Here is a 24,674-nt window from a genome sequence, read left to right on the forward strand (position 1 = left end):
TTGATGCGGTAACGAACAATGTGCAATGGCTTTGGTTTCGCATGCGGAGATGGTTGCACCAGAAGGCACAGTCATGCGGATGACTCCGGAGATACGGTTGCCCGTTTTGCTCGCTGGGGATAGTTTGCGGCGGTCGTTGGGTACTGTGTATATCTTGCGTACAGTGGGCAGGCGACGCGCGGGAAGGAAGCGCGATGAGATACTGGCTGCTGGCTGTTTTGTTGGTGTCTCGCTCGGTGCTCCTTACGCACAAGTAGGTAGGGGCCAGTCTCATATACATCTCTGCCACTGACTTTTTCTGCGTCTTTTCTGCATTCTTTCCATCGTCGGTATCCATGCCTCCTCCTCGAGAAATCTTAGTGAGGTAGCTCCTGTCGTAGTAGACGTGAAGTAGGCGCCAGTCTCGCCATTAAAACAGCGTCCCCACCGAGCCTCCTCCGTCTCCTCTACCTCCCCCACCACAACACCTATATTCTCAACACCACTCTCCTTTTGGCGGAGATGTTGGTGAAGGTTGTGTAAAGGTCACTCGCTTTCGTCTTTCTTGGATATCTGCCACCTTGTGCAGTATCGCCTCTTTTTTTTTGGTCATACCAATAACTCCTACATCTTTCTACAGCACCGCAATCAAGAGAGCAACAGCCGTGACAGCGTCGCTCTCGCCCTGCGTACAGCCTTTGATTACTCTCTCCCGCTCGGCATCTCTCACATCAACAGCACTATGCTGCTCTCTGAGCAAGATCCGAACGGCGGCGGCCGCATGTCTCGAGCCTCCAACATCTCCGCCCTGAGCCGAACATCAGGCAAACCCGTATCGCGGGCACCTAGTTCTGAGATCCCACCTGCTCTCGATCGCGGTGTTTCGTCCATGCTCCGCACTGGGACCGAGATGGGCAACGTCGGCATCGGCGCCCAATTTGACGACCTGTCTGGCATTAATAACATGCAGCGTCCTATACGCTCGCGCGCAACCAGTAGGATGTCGACAGCTTCTTCCATGTCCAACGCGTCTAGCCGAGCTAGCAGGCAGCTTCGTCACTTCCCTTTGTCCTCTTCCGCACCACGCCAGCCAATGCTGCATTACGGGCAGCAGTATGTCGCTGATACGCTCTCTCCAACGACGATGAACGCCGCCAGCTCATCACCTTTCAACGGAAGGGACAACCGCGACAGGGACTCGCATCGCTCCCATTCTATGACGCATACTATACAGCCACCGAAGTACGGCCTCGTGAGCAACAGGTCCCTTACTAGTCTGCGCCCTCAGCCAGCATTTCGGTCTTCGAACTCGTACAACTATCCAATCTCATCGGGGGGCGGGCTCAGGCCGCCTGGTTCATACCAGAGATCGGTCTCACCCGTCCTGGGCGACGACACCAGACTACCCCCACAGGGATCACAAGCCTACGACGACGAAAGACTGTCTTTTGCTGGCCCACTGCAAGGTTACAACAACCCAGTACGCACATACTACAACCATCCGCAGCAGCATGCTGGACAGGGGCAGGAACATCGTGGCTTCAGCAACCGGCATAACCCAGGGCAGATGAGAGCCATGAATCCATCTTCCCAATCTACAATGAGTCTCGGAAATCGTGCCGTGGAGGATGACGGGTTCCCTGTCTATGGCGGACCAGATCAGCTCAGGCAAACACAAAACTTGAACAATGGGCATCCCATCTCTCGTAAGGTTCTAGGCAACTTCATCCGCGAGCCTCGCTCGGAAGATCGAAGGGACGATAGGCGTAGGGGTAGTGACTTTCGTTCGGAGGCTCCACCCTTGCCGGTCGACCACAAGCACCGCATTGCCGTCGAACAAGCTAGTCTTAAGAGGTCTGCGCCTGCTTCCATTTCCAGTTTTAACACAAACTTGCGTACCGACTCAGACGCACCATCCTCCGACATGGCCCTACCGCCAACTCCGAAAGATGGTCACCTCATGGAGGTGCACCGTAGCCTCGATAGAACCAAGGTTTTCAAGGTCGCCAATACGAACCGCATTGTCATCACAGAGGAGCCTTCATCGGCGCCATCCTACGGGATGAATGGACAGCTTGAACGCAATGAGCCTGAAGACCCAGGAGCCGAGACTATCCCTGTTGGCTTCATGGACCGGACCAAAACCATCGCCGAGCAGTTTAGCCCCACTGGGGCGGTATTGAAGAGTGATCCTTTTTTAGGACAAGAGGCACAACCAATGTCGATGGAGGTCGTGTCTCCCCAGTTATCAAACATCGACCATATCGCAAACGACGTTGCGGAACTCCCGGCGTCCCCGGTAGCTCGCCGTATCACGAGGAATTTGATCCTAAGTGGACTAGAGGCTTCAACGACGGACGATATCCAGTCTTCCATCAAGTCAACAAGCTCTTCGGGGCAATCTCTATCGCCACCAAGAAAGCCCCTAACGCCATCAAAAAGGTCACTTATTCCAAGGCCTCTGACCCCAAGGTCCTCGACACTGTCAAAGACCAATAAGTCTACTCATTCTGACCACCTACCTGTTGAGAAGTCATTTGCATCTGATATGCTTTCCAGAGCCACGCCGGATCCGACAGACAGCCGACGTAATCGTGGTAGTATCTTATCAGAAACGGGATCTAGCGTCCTTGACTCGTCCACTCTTGAATTCGCAGTTCGACACTCCATACCAACAGCCAAAGGTGGTGGCTTCGGAAATGAGCCTGGTGTCCAAGCCCATGTTGTCACAAGCATTGCAAGCCCCGGCCACAGTACCGAGGATGGTATGTCGGATGTTCTTGCAGGCTACCAAGGAACCGATTCTAAGAATGAGACCGACGCTCTGGTACAAGGTGGGATGACCAAGAAAGATAAGAGCGATGGGCAAGAGCATACGGACGTTTCGACAGATCAGGATATGAAACTGTTGCCACTTGCCCTTCGTTCTAGAAGCAGCCATGTCCAAAAGTCGTCCGATGAGTTGTCCTTCAAGTCGTGTACAGATCTGCCAGAGGCATTCTTGGAGTCAGCATCGTTCCAGCCAAGGAGGAACCTTGACGAGGATTCTTCTGCGTCCGCGATCGATGTCGCGCCTCAGCGAGATGGGCCTTTGAAGGAATTAGATGCCTGCTCTTTTGCGACTGCCGCAAGTCCTATCCGTGCTACTTCTGTACCGCCGTCTCGATTCCCCTCGTCCAACCTAGGGAACCTGGTCATGAGCCAGAGCAGGGCGACTACTGAGATGCCTTTGTCTAAACCATCCTCTATTATACTTCGTAAACAGCCGCCGGTACCCCACCGAGAATCAAGCTTCTCGATCGTGGCGAACAAACTGCGGACCAGCTCAAAGCAGAGTATGAAGCAAGGCTCGGTATCGGTATCTGGTTCATCATCCACGCTTAGCACCACGCACCTGCCGCCAGTGGTCCCGCCTCGGGAGTCTTCTACTTCCAAGGAAGCTCAACGTGTGCACGCTGCAGTCTCTTTCTTGATGCGTCCTCTACCATCGCGCTTTGTTAGGCCTCGGAAGAATTTCGATCAAGAGGATCTGCCGAGGTCAGATGAAACGATTTCAACTGTTCGTGACTCGAATCAAGATACGAGCGGCGCCTCAAGCTTCAATGGGGTTGTAAGCTCACCACCCCCTGTCGTGGAGGTAACTACGACATCAAAAGTGACATCGTCCAAGCCAAAAGGGGTACCTGCCGCGAAGATGCGGATCATCACTTTCGATACTCCGGAAGCCTGCAACCTTTACAAGATCCTTGGTAGCAGCCCGATTCCTGTTGCGCAACAAAAAGCTTTCAACAGCTCAGATTCTGCCATTATCGAACCCTCATCTGTGTATTCGATCCAGGATAGCTCTTCAAGTTCCCATGTAGACCCTGCGGATGGAGTTGCGGCGACCCCGGAACCTAATCGTCGCGACAGCCAGACTACCACACATATAGAATGGCATCGCTATGCGTCTTCTGCTACAGGTGGCGGAGCTCAGCAAGTGCCGCTGCGGCCGCCAAGTGGTATTGGAGCTCATCTCGACTCTTCGTCCTTGACTCCCTTGACCAATATTCAAGAGGATACTACAACGGTCCTCAGACTGTCCGGGTATAGGTATCCTGGCCCTTCGCGTTATCTGCCTGACCTGAAAGAGGAGTCGCATGAGGACTCGAGCCTCAACACGAGTGCGAGCAACCTGAAGAGCTCGAGTTTCCGTTTTCCATTCGGGGCGCCGTCGGGTGTTAGGGCTTCGGGAGAGGATCCGGTCAACTTCTCGAGAAGATCGTCTATGGTGTCGCATCGCCGAAGTGTTATTGGTAGCAATGTCGGCAGCACACTTGGCCTGGCACACGGCTTACCTTCGATGCGATTTAGTCGAATGAATCTGTTTGATGGTCTGACCGACGAGCTTGGCCTTCGCTACTCAAGGTCAATGGAGGAGGTGCCCAATGCGTCGCAGAGGTTGAGCAGAGGTAGTCCGTTGCGGCCTGCATCAGCGGGTGATGTCACAGGTCTGCGCCTTTCTCTCGCCGAGTTGGATGAGGCTCAGCGCTCGAGGTTGTCAAGGCAGCTTACTGCCATGATGAACTTGTTCGCCATGCATCGTGCGCGTTCGCCGGAGCTTATGGCGGAGATTGAGCGGCTTACTATACCTTCTGTTGGAAGGCTCACACAGCGCTTCTCGGAGTTCTTCCCGTCGTTGAGGGAGTACTATCAGTGTGGTGACCCGGTTGAGTTCCCAATCGAGGAAGAGATTAAAAAGCACGCGTTGGATGAGATTCACGAGATCCATCCGACGCAAAAGCGCTCCTATGCTCGACTTCGTCCCATGCGTGGAGTATCCCACATGGTTGTCATCGAGGATGATCTCTACATTGAGATTACGAGCAAGGAGAAGGGACATGGTAATCCAAGCCGTCCCGAAGATAGGGTTACTGCAAACAGCGCTAGTGAGGCAGATTCATTTGCGGATAAGTCGACCTACGAAGACGACGTGACTAGCACCCCAGCACACAACAAAACAGCTCCGCTTCTAGAGCTTCAAGTTCCGTCACCTGTTGTTCTACGCCCACACTCCCATACAGTCGGTCCTCAAGAGCTTCGCATCTCAGGGGATTCGGCTCTGTCATCAAGAAGGTCTTTGAGATCGATTGTTTCCACGCCTACAGCGACCGAGACGCGTCCTTGGAACTCGGACAAGAACTATCCTTGGGCAACGTCAACAAATCCCGCAATCGACATCTCTCTCCCTTGTCCACCCGCTGCAAAACACTCCCCTCGCCCTGGTCCCTCTCATCTCCGCAACAGACTCTCTGACACGTCTACTGCAAGTTCCTTTTCGACTGCGCAGACAGCTACAGCATCGCCCTTTGGGTCACCATCCGACAGCACCGCACACGCAAGTCATCACCGCTTCAGCGCCTTTGGCCGTAACGGTGATCAGTCGCACGCAGTTGGAGAACGCTATCCCACATCCGCTTTGTCTCCACCTACAGCTATCTTCCGCGATCACCTCTCTGCCTCGGATACTTCTGACGACGAGCATTACGATACCACGCACAAGACCAGGCTCTCGCTGCGCAAGCGGTTTTCGTCAACTCGCAAAGCTACGTTTGACAACCAAACAAACACTCGAGCTGGCAGGAGCAAGACTAAAGCACAGGATCTTGCTTCGCCCGAGTCCACCAAGCCGTCAACAAATTCAATCCTCCAGGATTGTGTTGACGAAGCTCAAGCGTTCACGTCATCCACTACCGCAAACCGGCATACCTTCCGTGACGCGGAGGGTATGAGAGCAGTTGACTACCGCAAACAACGTATCATCGACCGCATCAAGACTTGGTGGCACAAAGGCTCGCACCTGATCAGACAACTGTCAACCCGCAAGCAGTCCACTACTACTGGTGCTACAACTGCCTAACAGCTATCACCATGGATATCGAGTTCACCCTGCTTATCACTCCCTGTGGCCGGATCTACGTGATCCACCACAATTTCCGACAGCGCTACTTGTATCCTCCTAACACTCCCCCCTCCCCTCCACCGCCGCCGCCCAACACGCCAGAGCGGCAAGAGGAGACGAACGTTGGCATGCTTCTTCTGTACTTGGCGGCATCTCGTCTTCGTCACCCTTATCACTCCCACTCGTGCGGGTTCTGAAAGGCTTTTGGTGGTTCTTGGCGGATTTCCCCCTCTATGAATCATGTATACTAGGATATGGAAATGGGTGGTCTTCACGGGGATATGACACATGGTCTTGAAAGTTCATAGCTAGCTGACGAGCACTTCATAGTAAGAAAGTCCGGATTATATAAAACAATGTCTTACTTGATGACATGTGATGTCTGTAGAGCCACAGTAGTCGCTTGGATACCTCAACATCTTAACACATGTACATGGTGACTGTGTTGAAGATGTACAGGCCTCGTTGTCAGATTTGAGGTTGTGAGTCAATAATGCTGTGAAGGTCTACGGACCCGGCCGTGGCACATGGTATCATGGAGGTGGATACGGTGATGTGCAGCTCTCCATCTACTATGGTTCTAGCTACAAGTCGACACACGGGGCTTCGAAGACTACCAGGCCACTGTTTTAGAACTTGAACGAGCGTCAAGTAATGCGTTGAAGGCATACAGGCGTCGTTACGGAAGATAGAAAGATGGACGGAGATATAGTATATTGAAGTGCTTCATTGTGACTCTTTAGATCCCATCACATAAGACCGACGCTCCATCTACAAAAGTGCATACGTGCAGTGACTAGCTTCAAGGGTTACTCACCACAGCGAGTGCGGTTCTATCCCATTTTCCACTCACTTTCGCAGCACATGGTGTATGAGGGCAGCGCGCTTGATCTTGTTGCGGTCTATGCGAATATTTGGAGTGGTAAGTAAACAAAACTCTACGACATGCTAACGGCAACGGTTGATATTGCACTAAGCGGGAGTTTGAAATCATCTCTGCAGCAGTACGGACATATCAGGGCGGAAGAAAGAGGGCGTGATCGTGCGCTCGAGAGAAAATGGGGCTATCACACACATTGATGCCCCGAATACTCCACGTATTTTCCTTATTCATAGCGATAGGTGATCATGTTCGTAAGCCACCACGAGCTGGTCCTCTAGCAAAATTCAAACATGTGTGGGGTGTGCAGTCTATCATATTTGGCTCGAATAAGCCTCTCACGATCAAAAGCACACATCTCCAATGTAATAGGCAATCGTGTCTGAATCATTCCATTTCGTGTATATCCAGCTTCTAGAGCTGTTCATAACCACCTGTCTGTTCAGACCCTTGACACTCCTTAATAACCCTTGTACGGACCAAGCCCTTATGCGGCGATGGTAACCTCAACCTCGACACCGGCCTCGATGTTGATGATGATCTGCTTGACAACCTCGGTGGGAGCGTGGAGGTCGATGAGGCCTAAGGTCGCGATTAGCTGCTGTCCAATTGACTGTCTAGAGCGGTATGCACTTACGCTTGTGGATGCGCATCTCGTATGTGTCCCAAGTCTTGGAACCCTCACCGCAAGGGGTCTTACGGGTGGTGATCTTCAAGTGCTTGGTGGGCAGACGGACGGGACCCTTGACGCGGAGCTCCTTGTTCTTGGCACGGTCGATGAGCTCCTGGCAGACTTTCTCGAGGCTCTTGACGTTGCGGGAGGTGAGGGTGATGCGGATCTGGAGACGCAGTCAGTAAACAGCGTCGTGCGCATCGAATTGAGGGGAGACTTGCCTTGTGGATCTTGGGACCCTCACCGAAGTCCTTCTCGGGCTTGTTGTAAGACATCTTGTCGGGTTGGAGTGTTGATTTGTTGTAGGTACTGAGTTAGATTCCAGTCACGACCTGGATCCTCGATCGCGGTAATGTGATGACTGGGGTGGCGTTTAAATTTGCGACGGCGTTCAAAGTCGTTAAATTCTTCGCGATGCGCAATTTGGATCTGTGGGCGATGAGCGCCAAGATTGCGGACGCTAGAGTCGCATCGGGTATCGCTCCCTTTTGATCGTTCGGCAGGCGGGCCCATGAGCCATCATGACTGCATGACTGCAGACAAACACCAGAAATTGAACCCTTCATAATCTCCTCTCATTACTGCTACAGCACGCTGCATCTCCCAACTCTATCTCCACCTCGAATTCACTGCATATCCAATAGTAATGTCGCTACCCCACTTCGCGCCTTTTCCAGATGCAAAAGTCAGAAAGAGCATACTTCCCGACGAATGGCAATTATACCTGGATTCCTGGACTTCGTTAGCTGAGCTGTACCTGAGACTCGGGGATCAGCAGTTCTCGGCAGCAATCAAAGAGGATGGCTCACTAACACAGTTTCTACTGTCTTTCTTCCATGAGCTGGCCCTGGACGATGAGCTAGCATCCAAAGTTGCGTCATTGCGAAAGAAGAATTTCTTTTTATTACACAGGATCCTTTCAAGGGGTGAGATACCCAATTCTTTGCTCAGCTGGTCAACTCTGTCCGATGTTTGTCATGCATATACCAAAAGCGAGCAGTTCCGTACGCTCTTGCAGGGAGCCTGGAGACGAAACGGTGCCGTAATCGAGAAGTCATTACAGACTGCGAAAACATCTTTCATCCGGAATCTGGAATCTAAGCGACCGGAAGAGGCCGAGAAGACACTTGATCGAATCGCACCTCTTCTCAGGGCTTCGTCAGACGCCAGCATCTTCATGCTCACAGGGTCCGATTTCCTCGATTCTTTGCTTGCCGCGTACCCACAAGTACCGCAGTCAATGCAGAAGAAGCTAGTCACGACTGCATATATCGGCCTCATAGCTGCACTAGAGGGACCAAAGCCTAATTATTCGTTGCTTTCCGATCATTTGTACAGCCTGAAATCCAGCGAAGAGCAGGATCAAAAGAATGGGCCTGGGAAAAAGACGTTGGTTGCTGACCTTGTCACAAACACACCGTTGCTCGAGAAGATCAGAGAAAAAGCTACTACTCCGGAAGCTGCAAGAGTAAAGAATACTGCAGCATCATTAAGCACATTTCGGCAATCCGCTCTAGCTCGACCAAAGAGGCTAATTCGACGGAAAGTAGATAAAGGCAAAGCAAACGCGGATCAAGATAGTTATGGACATGGAGCATTCACTGGCGAGATTCATGTTCATCGCATGAGTATGATCAGTCAAATACAGGACCTCTTTCCAGATCTTGGTGCAGGCTTCATTGTGAAGTGCTTAGACGAGTATAACGAAGACATTGAGCAGGTCACTGCGCATCTCTTGGAAGACTCGCTGCCCCCACATCTCTCCGAGGCAGATCGGAGCGAGAAGCTGTAAGTTTTGTCCTTTGATATCGCGTAATCCTGATTCTAGGCATCGGCACTAACGAATTCTAGGCCTACACCAGCGACATCTTCACAACCGCTGCCACCACCGAGATCAAGCCAGCATATTCCAGAACGGCGCAATGTGTTTGATGGTGATGAGTTTGATAAGCTCGCAGTTGACACATCTCGGCTTCACATGGGCCGAAGGGGTCAAGATCTGAACGCTGATAAAATTTTGTCTGACCGCAGTAAAGCGCCCGCCAAGTCAGCAATCATGGCAGCTTTGGCGGCCTTCGATTCGGATGACGATGAGCGTGATGACACATATGACGCGGAAGACGTTGGTGCGTCGGTCGACACTGCCGCGCATGGCCCTGGCGAGGACGCCGACCTTGGTGACAAGAATGAAGAAGCCCTGTTCCGCGCCTACACCATGACACCCGAGCTGTTTGGTCGTGATTCAGAGCTAAGGAGGGGCAAGGCTAGAGCGGCCCTCAAGAACGAGACCGGTATGACCGACGAGGCGATCGAAGGTTGGGCCATTATGATGGGACGCAACCCCAGGCAATTACGGCGACTTGAAGCGAAGTTTTCCAATTTCCAGGGTCAGCAGCGGGAACTTCAATCAACAGCATGGCGGGATAGCCCGGCAGGGTCTGGTGATGAAGCTAGTGGTGACGGGCAAGGTGGTCGTGGCGGAAGAGGCGGCGGCGGCGGCGGTAGGGGTAGAGGTAGAGGTCGCGGACGTGGTGGTCCAGGTGGTGGACGTGGTGGCGCTAGCGTCGCGGGTCCTGCTGATGACAAAGGCACGCAGATATCGCGGCAACGAAAGGAGGCCAACAAGGGCTCAAGCGCGAACCACAACCGCAAGGCTCAACGTGGGAAGAAGATGGCTCGAGCAGGATTTCCGGCCAGTTGATGGAATTTTGTATCTGCACAAATCTGTAGCCTATGGAACATGGTACATGTCTTCTTGCGCATCGCGCTTAGAAACGCCCATTGATAGTGCGATTATGACTGAGGTCTAGAATCAGAGAACTATACACTCTTCCATACTCGATCATCACACAGCTGCTCTTGCAGTTTCAAACCACAACAGCAACTCAAAGCAAAAAAATGGTGTAGTAATATCAGGAGTGTTACCAATATCTGCAGCGTTCGCCATATGAAACAACCCCGCACTTAAACCCAAAATGTTACCCAAGCCACCCACCCCCTCTGACAACCAAAAAAAAAGACACACGTCTGATAAGCTCTCCGACGGGGAATCGACTGTTGCACGATTAGAACAAGTTTATCACTACTCGTAATTGGTTTGCACATACACCCCGGTCTCCCGCGCTTGTAATCCAGAAGATTTGACAAGCGGAAATCATGACCACTAGACCATCGAAGATGTTGCTGTTGTCATAGTATGACGTAAGCAGATGGTTGTTTGTATGATGAAAGGAAGGGGAATTTTTGCATATATGAACCCCCAAATGCTTTCGTGATGGGTTATGCCCTGGTGCCCATCCGATACAGCGCTTGCGATTGGTCAGGATGCGGGTTCTGCTGAATGATGATTTAGTGATGCAATCCGGACTTCCCGACATCAGCCAGCCAGCCAGCCAGCCAGCCAGTCAGGGGATGCGGGGTCATGAATGTGACATTAGTTGGCTGATGCTGCGAACCTCAAGAACGTACGGCTGCGCAGAAACACTAGTACCAAATACAACGGCAGTGTATTATAGTAAACATGGGAGAGAAAATATCCTAGGGCTTCTAACTCTTATCCACCTTTTTTTTTTAGAGTGCGAGAGGCAAACATTTGCCCCTTTATCCGCTTCTGCGCATACGAAGACGCTGATTCGTCAGGCTTCTGGGCGTAGTTCGGACGCAAGAGCTTGTGCATTTCTCCCCCAAGTGAAAGTATCGGGGCTCCTCAAAGGCATCATCAACTCACCACGCTTCGCGTTGCGTATTTTATTTGCAAACATCTGGTAGCGGTCGGCTTCACTAGAATTTACATGAGTTCATGATCGATGCATTTAGTCACAATTTGTCGTCATGTCCGTAATGTTATTGCATCTACCTAATGTTCAGTGCGCATCCTGCGCTACCTCGAGTATCCTCGTGAAGTCATAAGTATCGTACACATCCTCGATGCCAGGCCAATGTAAGATGCAGCGTCACTGTTCAAAGTGGTCGCAAGTGCCCATTGTTGTACTTCCAAAGCTGCTCCAGGCATACCGCAGCAGCAACATACTTCCAGCTCTTCAAACTCCGGTAGTTTTCCCAGCCATCTGTTTCCAACGCTACCATGAAGCATGCGACTGAACGTGGCAATGCTTCCGAATCATCATCATCAACGTCCCAGTCTGCATCACCCTGAACAATCCTCCTGGTCATGTTGCTAACGTCACGATTGAAGCGCTCTTGGACCTCGAGGTTGGCCTCGCGGATGTAGCGGGATGATGCGCGCTCTTTCTTGCCAAGGATGTTACCGCTAAACACCTCAAGCTCGGTGAGAGGCTGGCCACGAGTCGGACGAAGCGTGTCCATAATCTCGAGCAGATTCTCCTCGTATGTTTCACGGAGTTGTTCGGCGAAATCCCAATGATGTTCCCATTGCACACCCCGGATTTCTCGGATCACATATCGCTCAAGCTTCTGCACCAGAGACTCGCCACCCCAGCGGCGACGAAACGTTTCAAAATCATTCTTCATCCTATCGAAGAACTTCTTCTCATCAATGTCGCGATAGAGGACTCCTAGGATTTTATTACTTCGATAATACCGGGCTCGTGCTTTATCTGCGTCAAGCACACTCACTCCATCAGGATCGTCGATATCTTCACCCTCTAGCTCTTCTAGTTCAGCTGCACCCATCTCGTTGATGACTAGGTTTGATCCAGGCGCCATAAAATCTGGGCGAATATGATCAGTACCTCTCGGTATCTGGGCCATCTCGGCAGGAATGCCAGACTTGCTAAAGTCAACGGCGTCGGATGCGAGCTTGGCAAGAAGCATACACTCTGCATCTCGAGTCCCAGCAGGCGCTTTGTCTGCGCGGATCTTGTGCTTGTTCGAGATTTGGCCTAACCGATCCATGTTCATATATTCGATAAAGAAGTCAACAATATCATTAGCCTCTACCGGACGCCCTAGGTCTTTGGCCGGTGTCGATGGATAGTCTGCAGGAGGCACGGTAAAGTCAGGAACGAGTCGCGGATCGTTGATGATGTGAAAGAGATCTCCGTCGAGGTCTAATTGTGGGTTTACGAAGTCAGTACCTCCTCACACGCAGTTCATACAGGGACATTACTTACCACCACCGCTCAGCTGTGAAGGCAGGTCTCGTAGGCCTTGTTGCGAGAAAACGACGCAGTTATGAAGTGCACGGAGGGGTGAGTTGTCCGGAACATCGACAGCGGTAACAAGCTGGACGTCGCCTGGATGGAGCGCTGGTGCCCTGGTAATCACCACCCGATCACCAACAAGAGTAATTTTCTTTAGTATACCACTTGTATTGTAGTCTTGTGTCGCGATATAGACTTCACCTTCGCGCAGGGTATTCGTCTCATCCATGATGCCGTAGAGTAGGTAGCCTTTTGCGACAGGAATTCGTGCACGATACTTCAAGCTCCGCAGATTTGACATGGCTGCAACCTCTACAATATCGGTCAGAAACCGATCTGCGTGGAAAGACAGATTAATCTGATGCATCAGCTCGAACAGCCTTGGAACCTTGGCGAACACGCCAGAGTGCGAGTATTCTGACAATTGTCAGTATAGTCTTTACATAGTGCCTCAACCCGACATTCAAAAGACCAAAGTCTATGATGGTCTCTGGATCCGGTACGTTGGGAGAACTCACCAAGAAAACTCGCCGCATTGATTGGATGCTCCGTTATGCGCTTCAAGGTATTGACTGCTTCGTCCTGCACCGCCTTGAAATTCTTTGCCTGGACACCAAGATCTTCTAGGATCTTAATGAACTGATGGTTAAGGAACACCGACAAAGGTTTGTAGGCAGCTCCACAGAGTTCAAGATCTTGCCAGCTTTCATTGGCGATATACTTGGTCATGCTCTTTCGAACGTGTAGCTGCTCGCCTGGAAGAGACTCATCGAGCGACAAGACACCCTTCGCACCTCGGTAGCGTATCTGTAGTATGGTCGGCCTGTGTTGTCTTCGATCCGGAGGTAAGGCCCTCCACACTTTGCGGATCAATTTGTAAGAAATCGTTCCGCAACCGTCGCTAAATGTCCGACCATTGCGCACAATGTCGTCCTTGGTCTCGGTGACTAAGGCAGTTGGTGGAATTGGAACGGAAAATATGGTGTCTACGTTTTGGTGTACGCAGTCAGTTCATGTTTCACAGACGGTCTGTACAGGCGCGTTACTTACCAGAAAAGGCTTGGCCAATTCTGCGGAGGTGGAGATAATATGTCAGTACATGTCTCATGCATTTTGTACGGTCGCAACTCACCTAGCCGCGCATTTTGCGCTGCAATGAATGTGTGTAAAGTCGCCTAAATCACGTATAACATCTCTTGCGCAAACGATCACATCATCCTTCGCGAACGGAGCCATGAACCAAGCTTGATGGGTACGAAGTGAGGCGTGGGAAAATCCGAGAAACTGGAAATTCTGTCCGGCTACTGAGATACCAGCCCGAAGGATGCTTCGAAAACGTTCGTACACCGTTTCCTGCGAAGCTCGTGGATCGTGAAATACCGACAACCCGTCCTCGTCGGCGAAGAATACACGCATGAAATACTTGCTGTGGGTGTCGTATTTTCTCAAGATACGATTGGAGACGCCCCAGTCAGGGCCGCGCAGCAAGATACCTAGATGTAGTTTTAGCTATCTAATCTGGGATGTTTACGATTGTGATGTGTAGAGAAGCGCATACCTGTAGGTGTGATTATGGCTTTATAAGTCAATACGAGGTGATGCTTCTTCTGCTTGACATTCAAATCTCGGGAAACTTCTTCAAGGGCTTCGATGTCTTTAATGCTCTCATTGAGAAAGGCCACGAGTGTACTGATTTTGAAGTTGTCCGCTTGAACTCTTGGAGCGGGTGTAGGTATCTGCTGTCCGAGACGACGAACTGCCCTCGCAGTAAGGTCGGCACCATACTGCCTAGCAATACGTTGCACATGCGGTATGAGTTCTATCATCTTGGATGGAGTAATCGTACCCTCTAGCACGAGCGCCGTTAGTTGATAACGAACCTGGAAAGCGAAGGATGCTGGCACAGAAGGGCCGTAATCGCGAAGCTTGTTTTCGACAACCACATACTCAGCCTCGATGCTGCTCGTCTGGTTGGGGGGGACCATGGTCTTCCAACAGTATGCTTTCTGTACCGAGAAGTCCTTAACGAAGTTCCAAGCAAATCTCGTGGTTTGAGTGTCAGGAAAGGCAATCTTGTATACCATACACAAAGCGGAGTTCTTATCATTCGATTTGCTCAACGTGCAGAGCCTTTGCAGACGAAGGACCTTTTTCTGTGGCCTCATATTGAGGCTCGCTAACATGGAGGAGATGTCGTTCGGTGCTTGCTCGCCGGTATACAGGTGTAGGTCATCGGTCGACTGGATATCATAGAATTTCGGAGGCGACTTGAGAGTGAATGTAATCGTTTCGTGTTTGTCTTTGTCGGCCGACGGAATCGTGTGCTCTATGATTGCGTAGGGAATGTCGATTCTGCAGTGCCAGTTGAAGGGTTCGGCAGTACCTGCTTGGAGGTATATCTGGATAAGTCAGTGAGCATACTTTTAGCATTATAAACAATCTCGGAGAACATGCTTACCACTAAAGCACTTTTGCCAAACGTGATGAAACCTTTTCTTCCATCCTTGAACTTCTGATCGAACACGAGCTTGCCGAAGTGATTATAATTCCAAACACCTGTCATCAAGGTACGAAAAGACAGCGTTGATCGCCCTGAAGGCCGCTCAAGTTTCATTATAGGTGCCTGGCTTCTGATCTTCAACCTCTCCGCCTCTTCTTTCTCTTGTAACGACTTGATCTTGAGTGGATCAAATTGACCAGGCTTGTTGTTTAGGCGAAACTCGAGCCGTTGACCTTGGAATTCCAGAGGCTGGCGCGCTGCGCGACGTCCCTGACTGCCATAACGTTGTAAGAATTGCTCTCCATTGCTTGCGCTCGGTATGGTGAGTATGGCGAAGTAGGGTTTTCCATTGTGTCCCCCATACTTTCGGATGTCAAACGCAAGCACGTCTAGTTTGAGAAGTAGATCTTTCAAGAAGATCCTCAACTCGATGTCGTTAGCGTTCTTGGGTACCTAGATTCGTGGTATCTGGTTAGCGAATGGTTTGTTATTCGCGCCCGATACTAGCTAGTCTAGTGCCACGCCCCGGGGGCTATCAGCCTTGTTTCAGCATGGTGACTTACCTTTGGAATATAGATATCCATCGTGAATGCCTACTGCGCCTCGAAAGGCTGGTCCGCAAGACGGAGAGCGAGAGATCTAGTAGCTGCACCAAAGATCGCGAAAGCCAGGTAAAAGTGTAGGCGACCCAAGGCAAGAAGAGGATACAGCTCGCAGCGAGTTGGCCAATTAGGAAAGTGGGGATGGCGCCAAGGACCGCGAGAACCCGTGGACGCGTCCTCACGTGCGGGGTTTGGCTTCACTTTGGATTCGAAGCACGACGAATTACTCTTTCGACGTCCCTTACACCCTCTCATCTCTACTCATACAATGCAGCCATACGCATCTGGACATACCCCCACGCAGTCACAGGCTCATATCTCTTTGGCTTCTCCTCATTCCAACATCCCGGCAACGCATCAATAATCGTATCCATGTTCGGTGTCGCAAACACAGGAATCGAGTAGCGATCTGGTACTACCACTTTCCTGTCATTACCTTCTGTGGCATTTTGAAGAGCGAGCGGTAGTCCAACACGATGCACACTACTTTTCCAGCGATCATTACTCCACCTTGCCATTAGGTCCCCAATGTTGACTAACACGGTGTCTTCAATAGGCTCTGCCGCGCGGAAAGTACCTGGTTCGGCGGGATTCTCTACTTCTAATCCTCCGACGTTGTCTTGGAATAGCAGGGTTAGAGTGCCAAAGTCAGAATGTGAGTTGATCCTGCTACGCTCGTTGTTGCGTAGCTGATCAGCGCTAATGGAGGGGTAGTGAAGGAGCCGGAGTTGGAAGAGCGACTCCGAGTGTGTGGAAGAGAGACCTGGCTCTGGGACATTCAGGGCGATGGAGAGAGCGTCGAGGATACTGTGAATGAGACTGGCGCATTCAGCGAAGTACTTTTCCATAAATGCGCGGAAGCCAGGGAGCTTGTCTTCTGGAAGCCAGATATTTGGCTGTGCTTCGTCATCGATATTGCCTGATTCAAAGGACTCTTTGTAGTCAGGTGTCTGGATCATATCAGCATATATTCTGAACATTGATAATCGTGTGAGCTTACCTCCCTCAACTTGTTCAGCTCATTGGTATCATAAACCCCTTGACTAACCTTCTCCACGCCCGGCGCCGAGTACCCACGATGATGGCTTCCACCCGGTGGATGAGGAGATAGCATCTTCGTCTCAAGTGGCAAACAGAAGAACTTCTTCGACCAGGAGAAACATTCCTTCACCATCTCTTTCTCTACACCATGATTACTCAGATACACAAATCCGACCCTACAAAACGCATCGTCAATCTCCTTGGCAATTCTCTTCTTATCGTTCTCTCTGCCGTACAAGAAGGCGCCAAAATCTACGACTGGTATCTCGGTCATGTCAAAAGAGAACTTTGTGATAGGCTCTATGCACCGTCTTGTTCGGGCGACACAAGTAAAGTAGATGAGGGATGATTGTTTATGATGAGATGGCAATGAGGCAGGAGCTGACTCGCGGGTTGCTTCTTATTTAGGTAGGTAGGCAAGTACGGCAAGGTAGCACAGGAGCGGGGGAGGGGTAATCGATAAGACTGTCACATTCAATAATTTTGGCACTAGCGACGTTCAGAATTCGAGGTGGTTGTCGGTGCAAGCTTCTGATTTAAGATCTAACGAGCAACAATGTAAGGAAAACTCTTGCCCAACGTGTAACGCTAACATGGCGTCGTCGTCAAGCGAAGCCAAATATCCATGCTATGCATACCAATTATACTGTATTCAGCCTGCCGTTTCGTGTCGTCCCAATAATGCTTTCCTAGTCCATCCATCCCATTACCGGACTACCGTACCCGATACCCTTTGATTCCACCGAGTTATCCCTCCCACCAACAAGTCGTACCTGATTACCAGCCCCCATTTGAAGGAATGATGCCCTTTCGCATCGCATGCTTACGACTCTCCAAACATATCTGCCACTCCTGCTAAGCCTGGAGAAGTCCCTCTAACTATAGTTGGCTGCTGATCCACACTCATATACTGCTCCATCATGGCGGACCTGGGCTTGGCCTTTGGTCTGTGGATCTTGCCTTGCTCGTGAATACTGACACCTTTGATGCTACTCAAAAGATCGAGCACGATACTGCGTTGCATACGTTCGTCCGACCTGTTGGCGGCGCGGAGTTTTGCAAGACGGCGGTCGACACGGTATTGGTCACCCATGCCGGGTAGAGACAGGATGATCGAGCGCGGTATGTCTTCGTCCAGGTGGATAATGCCGGCAATAAGGGAGGCAAGCTCCTTCTGGCAATCCACAAAGTAGGGCTCGTGGAGGGACGTGATAGCTGACTTGAGTATATCGTTGCAAAAGTAGTCGCGAATTGGGGATTTCTCTTTGAACTGTAGAAGCAGGGTACGCATTACACGGACGATTGTGACGACGGACCTGGTATCTCGAACACGGATAGTTGAGTTGCAGAAAAGGAGGATGGGCTCGAGAACTGCAGGAGTTGCGAGGATGAAGTCGCACATGGGCGGTGCGTTGGCTTCCTTCCGGCCATGCTCATCGTGACGGGCAAATTCTGCGATAGGGTTAGCCTTTTTCCCTTTACGGCTATAACTTGGAGGCCGGTACTGAAACCGTATTGAATCCGCCAAAAGCATTAGCGATAGAAGCACCACATGCGTTCAAAAGCAATGAATAACTTACCCTGCCTCGAATCGAGCAAGACAGCGACAAGCGAGACAGACGAATAGGTGAGCTGACGTAGTATGCTTTCCGTCTTCATCTCGTCCGTCAAGTTGTCGTTGTCCCCTGACTCCGCCACTTGTCGGGCAACCTCATTCCACTCTCCGGAAATCTTTCGATCGAGCTCCCTGAACAGCCCTTGTATCATGGGTGGTAGGAAGTGTGACCGTAACCGTGCTGGGCAACCTTCAATGAGATGGGTAGATACTGTCAGTAAAACGGATAGATGATGCGCAGTCAAAGCGCCAGCATGACCGAACAGCGCTTGACTCAGCGGCCCCGGCAAATCTTGTATGCCATAGAAGAAGTCTCGGAATCTTGTCAGCGAATAGAGTATGTAGTACGAGCTCTCTCTAATCTGTCGTACAGTGCCTCGTACTGTCGATGCGAAACCCTCATATGTCGACTTGGAACCACTGACTCTCGCAAAGAAATCATCTCTGCTCTCCGTCGATATGCCCGCTTGCCAGAACCGGTCCGTCAGTACTCTCCGAATAACCTGCTGTAGTTCTACCGGCAAGTGTGACCAATTGCTTTCAATGTCATTGAACGCTTGCGCATGGCTCACGAGCTGAAGAAGGTTGGGAAGCAGCACAGGTATGACCTCAGCCCATAGTATTGCCGCGGTCTCATACGCAGCAGTACCATCGCGAAGCTTCTCCGTCGACGCTGCCAGTAGCGTCTTAGTGAGTCGCAGTGGGAGATGTTGGGAGCGCTCAAGGATTGAGGCCTGCAATGCCTGGCCATCACTAGGCAGTTGTTGATCAGACCAATCCTGAACGCCACGGAAGTTGTTTGCAGATAGAAATTCGGGCAGTTGACCCATGCCCAACACGCCACAGAAAGATTGGAATGAAGAGATAGCCTCGGTGAACTCATCGTTGCGCCAAGCATCCTTGACGCTGTTGAGCATCTGCCTCATGCGCTCTTCTTGTGTGGCGCGTTCTAAAGTTGTACATCTATGTATGATGATGAAAAGGAAAGCGGAGTACGCCATACGCTGGCGTTCGTCAGTCGTTGGATCATTTATCATCTCATCGACCTTTGCCTCTAGTTGCTCGTAGACGTTCATAAAGTCGTCAGCAAACTTCATCGCTAGTTTCTGCATCTCAAGGCTGCATATGCGCTCGAGGTCTTTAACAGCATCGGAGTATTGTGGGTAGTTTGTATCATCGGCTAACCGTATTGTAAGCATATACTCCAGGAAGGTAAGAGCGAAACCTGGCCGGTCACCGAGAGCCTTTGTTGAAAGTGTTGCCATCAACGAGATTATCTTCCTCCCGACTTCAGGGTCGTCAAACGGGGCGTTCAAAATTTGCCTGCCCCACTGTTCGAGCGAGTCTTCCAGAGTGTTGCGCGTCCTTTCATTCTCTTGTGCGTCTTCGCCTTGCCCTTGCTGCCACTTCATGTATCCCTTCAGTGCAGCTTCGATGACAGTGACTTGCGCATCAACCTGAAGAACTTGCGGAGAATTCTTGGTGAAGGTTTGACGTTGGAAAGAGGGCTGGCCATTGTACAGGTTATGAAACATGTTTGTTGCCTGGGCAAGGATATGCTCCATAGCCTCAACGGGCGTCTTGCGAACCAAGACCTCGATCACATCTGCGCAAAACCGGCGGTAGTTGCCCAAAAAGGCATGACGCTCAGGCACTGTATCAATATCTTCGTTGAGAAACTGCAATGTGACGTCTTCAGTATCTTCGGGCAATGATTCGTATCGGATGAGTCGGGCGCAACATGTCTCGAGTAGTCCGCCAACCATGGAGTTGACGACATCGGAGTCTCGCACAATGCTCGATCGTATCAACTTAGTCCAACAATGGAGGACGGGTATAGAGACGACGAGGCTAGGGTTGCGCATAACGTCGTACAGGAAACCGAATATGCCCGCTAGGTCGCTGCCATCGGGTATAGATTGGGGCTTTTGCTCAATGAACAGTCCAAGGCTATTAGCCAACTGCTATCATTAGCAAGACATTACAAGTGGGAAGAGCCGCTGGAGTGCCTACTTCGGAAAGTCTCTTGCAGAGCATATATTTCTGGTCATCTATATCATTCACATCCATATCCGTGAGCGTCCAATTGTATACTTCTCGCAGGAGCGAAACACTGCCAGGAGTGAACATGGGGCATACAAGCTCCACAAACTCGTCGTCGTGTAGGTGGGTTCGGTTATAGATGGCTTGGAGAGTCTCGACGGCGGCCTGTTTGCGTTAGCGGCTGTGTGTGTATTAGCTAGCTAGATGCGACTTACAATCTGCATCTCCACGGCTGGGGTCGCCAGCGCCTTGCAGACAGCCTCGATGACTTGCGTCGCAGCAATGGCCTTGGGCATAATCCATGGCATAGCCGCCTTAAGCGCATGCATGGTCTTGATCGCGTTCGCTTTGACAGCCTCTTGGTTCTGGTAGTCCTGCCCCAAGCACCAGCTCAAGTTGTCGCATAGCCTCTTCAGCCACCCTTCGTCTCCACACCGCACATCAAGACTCTTCTCGCGTGTAGGGAGTTGTTCTTGTATGACGGCGAGCGGTGTGAAAATCTCGACACATGCTCGTCCCAAGTCGCTACCTCGAAGGCCTGCTGTAGCGTCTTCGCGGTTGAAGACTTCCTCGGAAAGTGTTTCCAGGACGTATAGGACAACAGCCTGGTGGTGTAACGAAGTGGTCCACAATGAGACGAGTAGCCGGTCCATATCCAGCCACTCGGCACCCCAACTGCGTTTCGCAACTTCTGTCCATAGCTGCGCGATCTTGTTCCTGATGAAGACCGGCTCGCCTTCGGACACATTTTGTGCAAGATCGATCGCATAGCCCCTCAACGCTGTTCCCTGATCTACTGTGAAATCCTCCCAGCTGTATTTTATCGAGTATTCCAGCATAGTAAGGCCATAGTAGCGGAGCGGAGCGGGCTGCGAGCGGTCGAGGGCGAGCGTGTGACCATGGGAAGGCGCTTCGGGGTGCCGTTTTGCTTGCTCGAGGTATTCGGTTGCCTGTCGGCGGGTATCATTGGTCGAACTGTTTGCGTATATGGCCTGCAGCGCCTCTAATATCTGGGAGAGGTCTGAGTCTCCGTTGGCGCTATGGTGTTGGTGTTGCGCTCCGTCGCCGCCATTTGTTTGCGGGGCTTGGTCTGCCCCAACATTCATCTTGGAGACGGCTTCTCTAGCCTTGGCCCGTGAGATGTAAGGTCGGGTAAGTCTGTTCGAAAGCTAGCTCGGGTATTAGGGAAATGTCGTGTGTTTGTTGTTCCGAGTTTCAGAATATTCGGGCGGAGGTTGCTGAAAGCGGAAGATGTAGAGGACAAGGATCGTGGGTCAGGAAGCTTTGGCGCCGATGTCTAGAACAAACCAAAGAAGATGGCGGTGTAGCGTGTAAGCCCAGTTTCATTGACTCGCTGGCCCGAGACGTGGTGCACTTTGTCCCAACGATTCAGATAGGCGAATGATGTTTATATTCACTTCGCACGTTCCACAGACGCGTTTTGCAGGCTGCAGTCCCAAAGGCACGTCACGTCGACGCGATGTCAGCTGCTTTGCCGCCAGAACTAGGCTTGTCGCTTCCAAACTAGTCTTCATCGAATATCGCTATGTACACATCCAAGTCTGCCGCAGATGCCCCGAAACGCCTTGACAAGTACATAAAGTCGTCCATCGCTCACGTTTACCCAAACAGATAATATGCACAAAAACTGCGCTGACTGCGTGACCTGAGCATCAGATGACATTGCATCACCGTGCATTGGCCCGAATCCCCCACCACACCAAACCCCGACATCGCGAATTTGTGGCACTACATGACAACGCAAGTCTGCTTCTGGCACTGTTGAAGGTACCCTTCATCCTCTTCCGTGCCTAATGCGCTACCCGGCTTTCGCACGACGCCTTTGACGGTGATGACTTGATCGCCTTCTGCATGCCACCATCGCAGCGTCTGCTGTAATGCACCGTTCGTCTCCTCGGACGTGATGGTCCACTTGCCACCGCTGACTTCGACACTCGTTTGCCCTGATGGAAAGTGGAATTCAGGGAGGTAGCAGATCGTCGGGAATTCTTCTGCTGTCGAGCTTGGCGCAGAGAGCGCAAGCTTGAATGTACAGTTCTTGAGATCGAAACCATACGATGAGATGTCTCCGTGAACTGCAACAGGAGTGGGGCGAATAAAGGCTTCTGCTGCGCGTAGACCACGAACATCGCCATCGTCCTTTTTCGAACTCATGCGTTCTGGCGTAATGGTTTTCTGCACGTTGGAAGGACTGATACTCAGGGTATCGGTCGATTGCGCTCTCGAATAGGCAGGTGAATTGGTGTCTAGTGACGCACGAGAGTCGGCTGGTGAGAAAGCGCCTGCTGGGACTGCTTTATCGTCCACGGAGTAAATAGACAGGTCCTCACCGTTCCAGAGATCGCCCCAGTAATGGCAGTTCTTGTCTTTGTTAGCCAAGCTTCAACTGTGCATAGGACACAAACTTACATTTGCGACATATGTCCATAACGCGAATCCGTTAGCTTTACTGTCTTCAAGTGCAAAGTGGTTCGCATCCAGCGCTGCTATCTGGCTGCTGTAGTTGCCTGTCTTGTACGCGTACTTGTCGTCCATGTCATATGGAATGCCGATCTCAGTGAAAATGCAAGGATGAACACCCGTGTACTCTGTACCCTCGTCTCGAATTGCCTTGAGCTGATGCGAGAAGCAGTTTCTGATGGCATTCTCTCCAATCTTGATCGCAAACGCTGGTGTCAGATACTTCCCTCGCAGAACACCAAATACGTCGACGTTCCATACACGGTTCCTGTGTGTTGTTAGATGAGATGTGATGTGATTTAGCTTGACAGAACATACCACTTCTTGGTGATCAGTGTGATGCCATCGTAGAAGTGCGGTGAGAAGATCATGTTAGGGTCGTCGTCTTCTGTGCCCTTGACCTTTGGTGGTATCTCCAGTACTGGAGGCTGGAAGAACATCAGGGAGTCCGGGAATATCGACTTGACCATCTTGCTGTACGCGCGGTAGTGCGGTAGCCAGTAGTGGTTTGTAAAGTACTCGTAATCAATCTTGGCCCCATTCCTAGGATCGATCCCGAAGTAGTCCTTCTTCAGAACTGTGTCAGTTGCCGGATCCCAGATGCCGTGTTGCGCCCACAAGCACTCGCCCAACTTCCACCCCGGATCGCGTTTCCAGCCGTATTTGGTGTCGTCGTAATCTTTTGATAGCCACGCTATAGTGCCCTGGGGATCCACTAATATCGAGCCGCTCTTGTACGGTCCCAAACCGCCAAATTCCCAAGTCGCGACCTCGCAAGCTCTACCCGATCCGGTAAGTATCGCCTGCCAAGCCGTCGGTGAGGTACCCTTTTGTAGTTTCTGCTCGCTCGGGATCTGGGTGATGTCCTGGTAGCTGATGAGGCCTCTGTTGGGCTCGTTCATGCTTTCCCATCCGATGACTGGGTCATGCCACAAGTCACCCGCTTGTTGTATCCGCTTCGCGAGATGCTCGCATGCTCCGATATAGTGCTCTTGCAGATAGTCCTGAATGTTCTTGCCGTCCATGATAGCCTTGGGCGCAAAGTCCCTGCCGCCGAAGAAGAGTGTCCACATGACCTGGTTTACTAGTCGTGTGTAGTTGGTGGTCCAGATCATCTTAGGAAAGGTGGCAGGGTCGGGATATGTATTGTGTACGAGGGCAGCTTCGGTAACGGCGAAGTGCTCGGGATCCAGCCCACAAGCATAGAGAGTCCACATGGGTGCACCAGAACCTCCAGAGAATCGTGACCACTATGCGATGTATTAGAGAAGAGGTAACTGAGTGTATTATAGCGCTACCTACGACATCCTGGTGAGGATCCATGAAGATGTAGAAACCATACTCCTTTGCCTTTCGTAGGAGAGAAATGGTGTGGTCTATCCAGTCCTCGTCGTACTTTCCTGGACCCGCGTGCTCTATGGCTTCCCATGTGAAGACATAGCGAATGGTGTTGTAGCCCCAACTACGCAATCGCGAGAAGTGTGTAGCTGAATCTTCTAGGGAAAACGGCCGATTAACAAAGGAGACGTTGTCGCCGTCGAAGAAGTTGTCTGGTATATGTGATGGTTGATCTGGCTTCGCAGGGAACTTGGCATCTGCCGCACAGTTGATACCGTGCAGGGTGACTTCGCGGTTCTGAGGATCGCGGAATATGCGTCCGTCGATGCGTAGCCGAATAGAAGACATTACCGACGAAGTGGTATGGGAGGAGTGAAAGGGAGGGAAAGGAAAATGGTGCGCAAGGCGAGTGTGAAGGGGAGCTAGGTATGAGGTATGCGCCTCTCTAGTCCTCTAGT

At 51.3% G+C, this 24,674-nt stretch overlaps 6 protein-coding genes across 7 annotated transcripts; 2 read left to right on the forward strand and 4 right to left on the reverse strand.

Moving 5' to 3' along the window:
• Positions 1-721: 721 nt before the first annotated feature.
• Positions 722-5,878, forward strand: ALTATR162_LOCUS1541 (uncharacterized protein; the record flags this gene model as incomplete). Its single annotated transcript, XM_043309137.1, has 1 exon — positions 722-5,878. The coding sequence occupies one exon, from the start codon at positions 722-724 to the stop codon at positions 5,876-5,878; it is 5,157 nt and encodes a 1,718-aa protein (XP_043165072.1).
• A 1,409-nt stretch (positions 5,879-7,287) lies between these two features.
• Positions 7,288-7,748, reverse strand: ALTATR162_LOCUS1542 (uncharacterized protein; the record flags this gene model as incomplete). The annotated part of the gene is made up of 3 exons (XM_043309138.1): positions 7,288-7,382; positions 7,438-7,639; positions 7,695-7,748. The coding sequence occupies 3 exons, from the start codon at positions 7,746-7,748 to the stop codon at positions 7,288-7,290; spliced, it is 351 nt and encodes a 116-aa protein (XP_043165073.1).
• A 371-nt stretch (positions 7,749-8,119) lies between these two features.
• On the forward strand, positions 8,120-10,174 carry ALTATR162_LOCUS1543 (uncharacterized protein; the record flags this gene model as incomplete). The annotated part of the gene is made up of 2 exons (XM_043309139.1): positions 8,120-9,261; positions 9,325-10,174. The coding sequence occupies 2 exons, from the start codon at positions 8,120-8,122 to the stop codon at positions 10,172-10,174; spliced, it is 1,992 nt and encodes a 663-aa protein (XP_043165074.1).
• Positions 10,175-10,437: 263 nt separating this feature from the next.
• ALTATR162_LOCUS1544 (uncharacterized protein) lies at positions 10,438-17,013 on the reverse strand (the record flags this gene model as incomplete). Its single annotated transcript, XM_043309140.1, has 9 exons — positions 10,438-10,527; positions 10,581-10,656; positions 11,504-12,503; positions 12,567-13,013; positions 13,115-13,543; positions 14,155-14,995; positions 15,055-15,549; positions 16,007-16,648; positions 16,699-17,013. 9 exons carry the CDS (start codon positions 17,011-17,013, stop codon positions 10,438-10,440), a joined length of 4,335 nt encoding a protein of 1,444 aa, XP_043165075.1.
• A 549-nt stretch (positions 17,014-17,562) lies between these two features.
• ALTATR162_LOCUS1545 (uncharacterized protein) lies at positions 17,563-21,503 on the reverse strand (the record flags this gene model as incomplete). Of its 2 annotated transcripts, XM_043309141.1 has the most annotated exons (4): positions 17,563-18,191; positions 18,320-20,315; positions 20,368-20,562; positions 20,613-21,503. In XM_043309141.1, 4 exons carry the CDS (start codon positions 21,501-21,503, stop codon positions 17,563-17,565), a joined length of 3,711 nt encoding a protein of 1,236 aa, XP_043165076.1. The 2 variants fall into 2 exon arrangements, with proteins under 2 accessions (XP_043165076.1, XP_043165077.1); XM_043309142.1 differs by lacking the exons at positions 20,368-20,562; positions 20,613-21,503 and having other exon boundaries at positions 18,320-20,219.
• A 643-nt stretch (positions 21,504-22,146) lies between these two features.
• On the reverse strand, positions 22,147-24,564 carry ALTATR162_LOCUS1546 (uncharacterized protein; the record flags this gene model as incomplete). Its single annotated transcript, XM_043309143.1, has 4 exons — positions 22,147-22,779; positions 22,828-23,146; positions 23,197-24,128; positions 24,181-24,564. 4 exons carry the CDS (start codon positions 24,562-24,564, stop codon positions 22,147-22,149), a joined length of 2,268 nt encoding a protein of 755 aa, XP_043165078.1.
• Between the last annotated feature and the right edge of the window lie 110 nt (positions 24,565-24,674).

The sequence above is a fragment of the Alternaria atra genome, assembly GCF_907166805.1.
Source record: "Alternaria atra isolate CS162 genome assembly, contig: 21, whole genome shotgun sequence".
Classification (NCBI taxonomy): domain Eukaryota; kingdom Fungi; phylum Ascomycota; class Dothideomycetes; order Pleosporales; family Pleosporaceae; genus Alternaria; species Alternaria atra.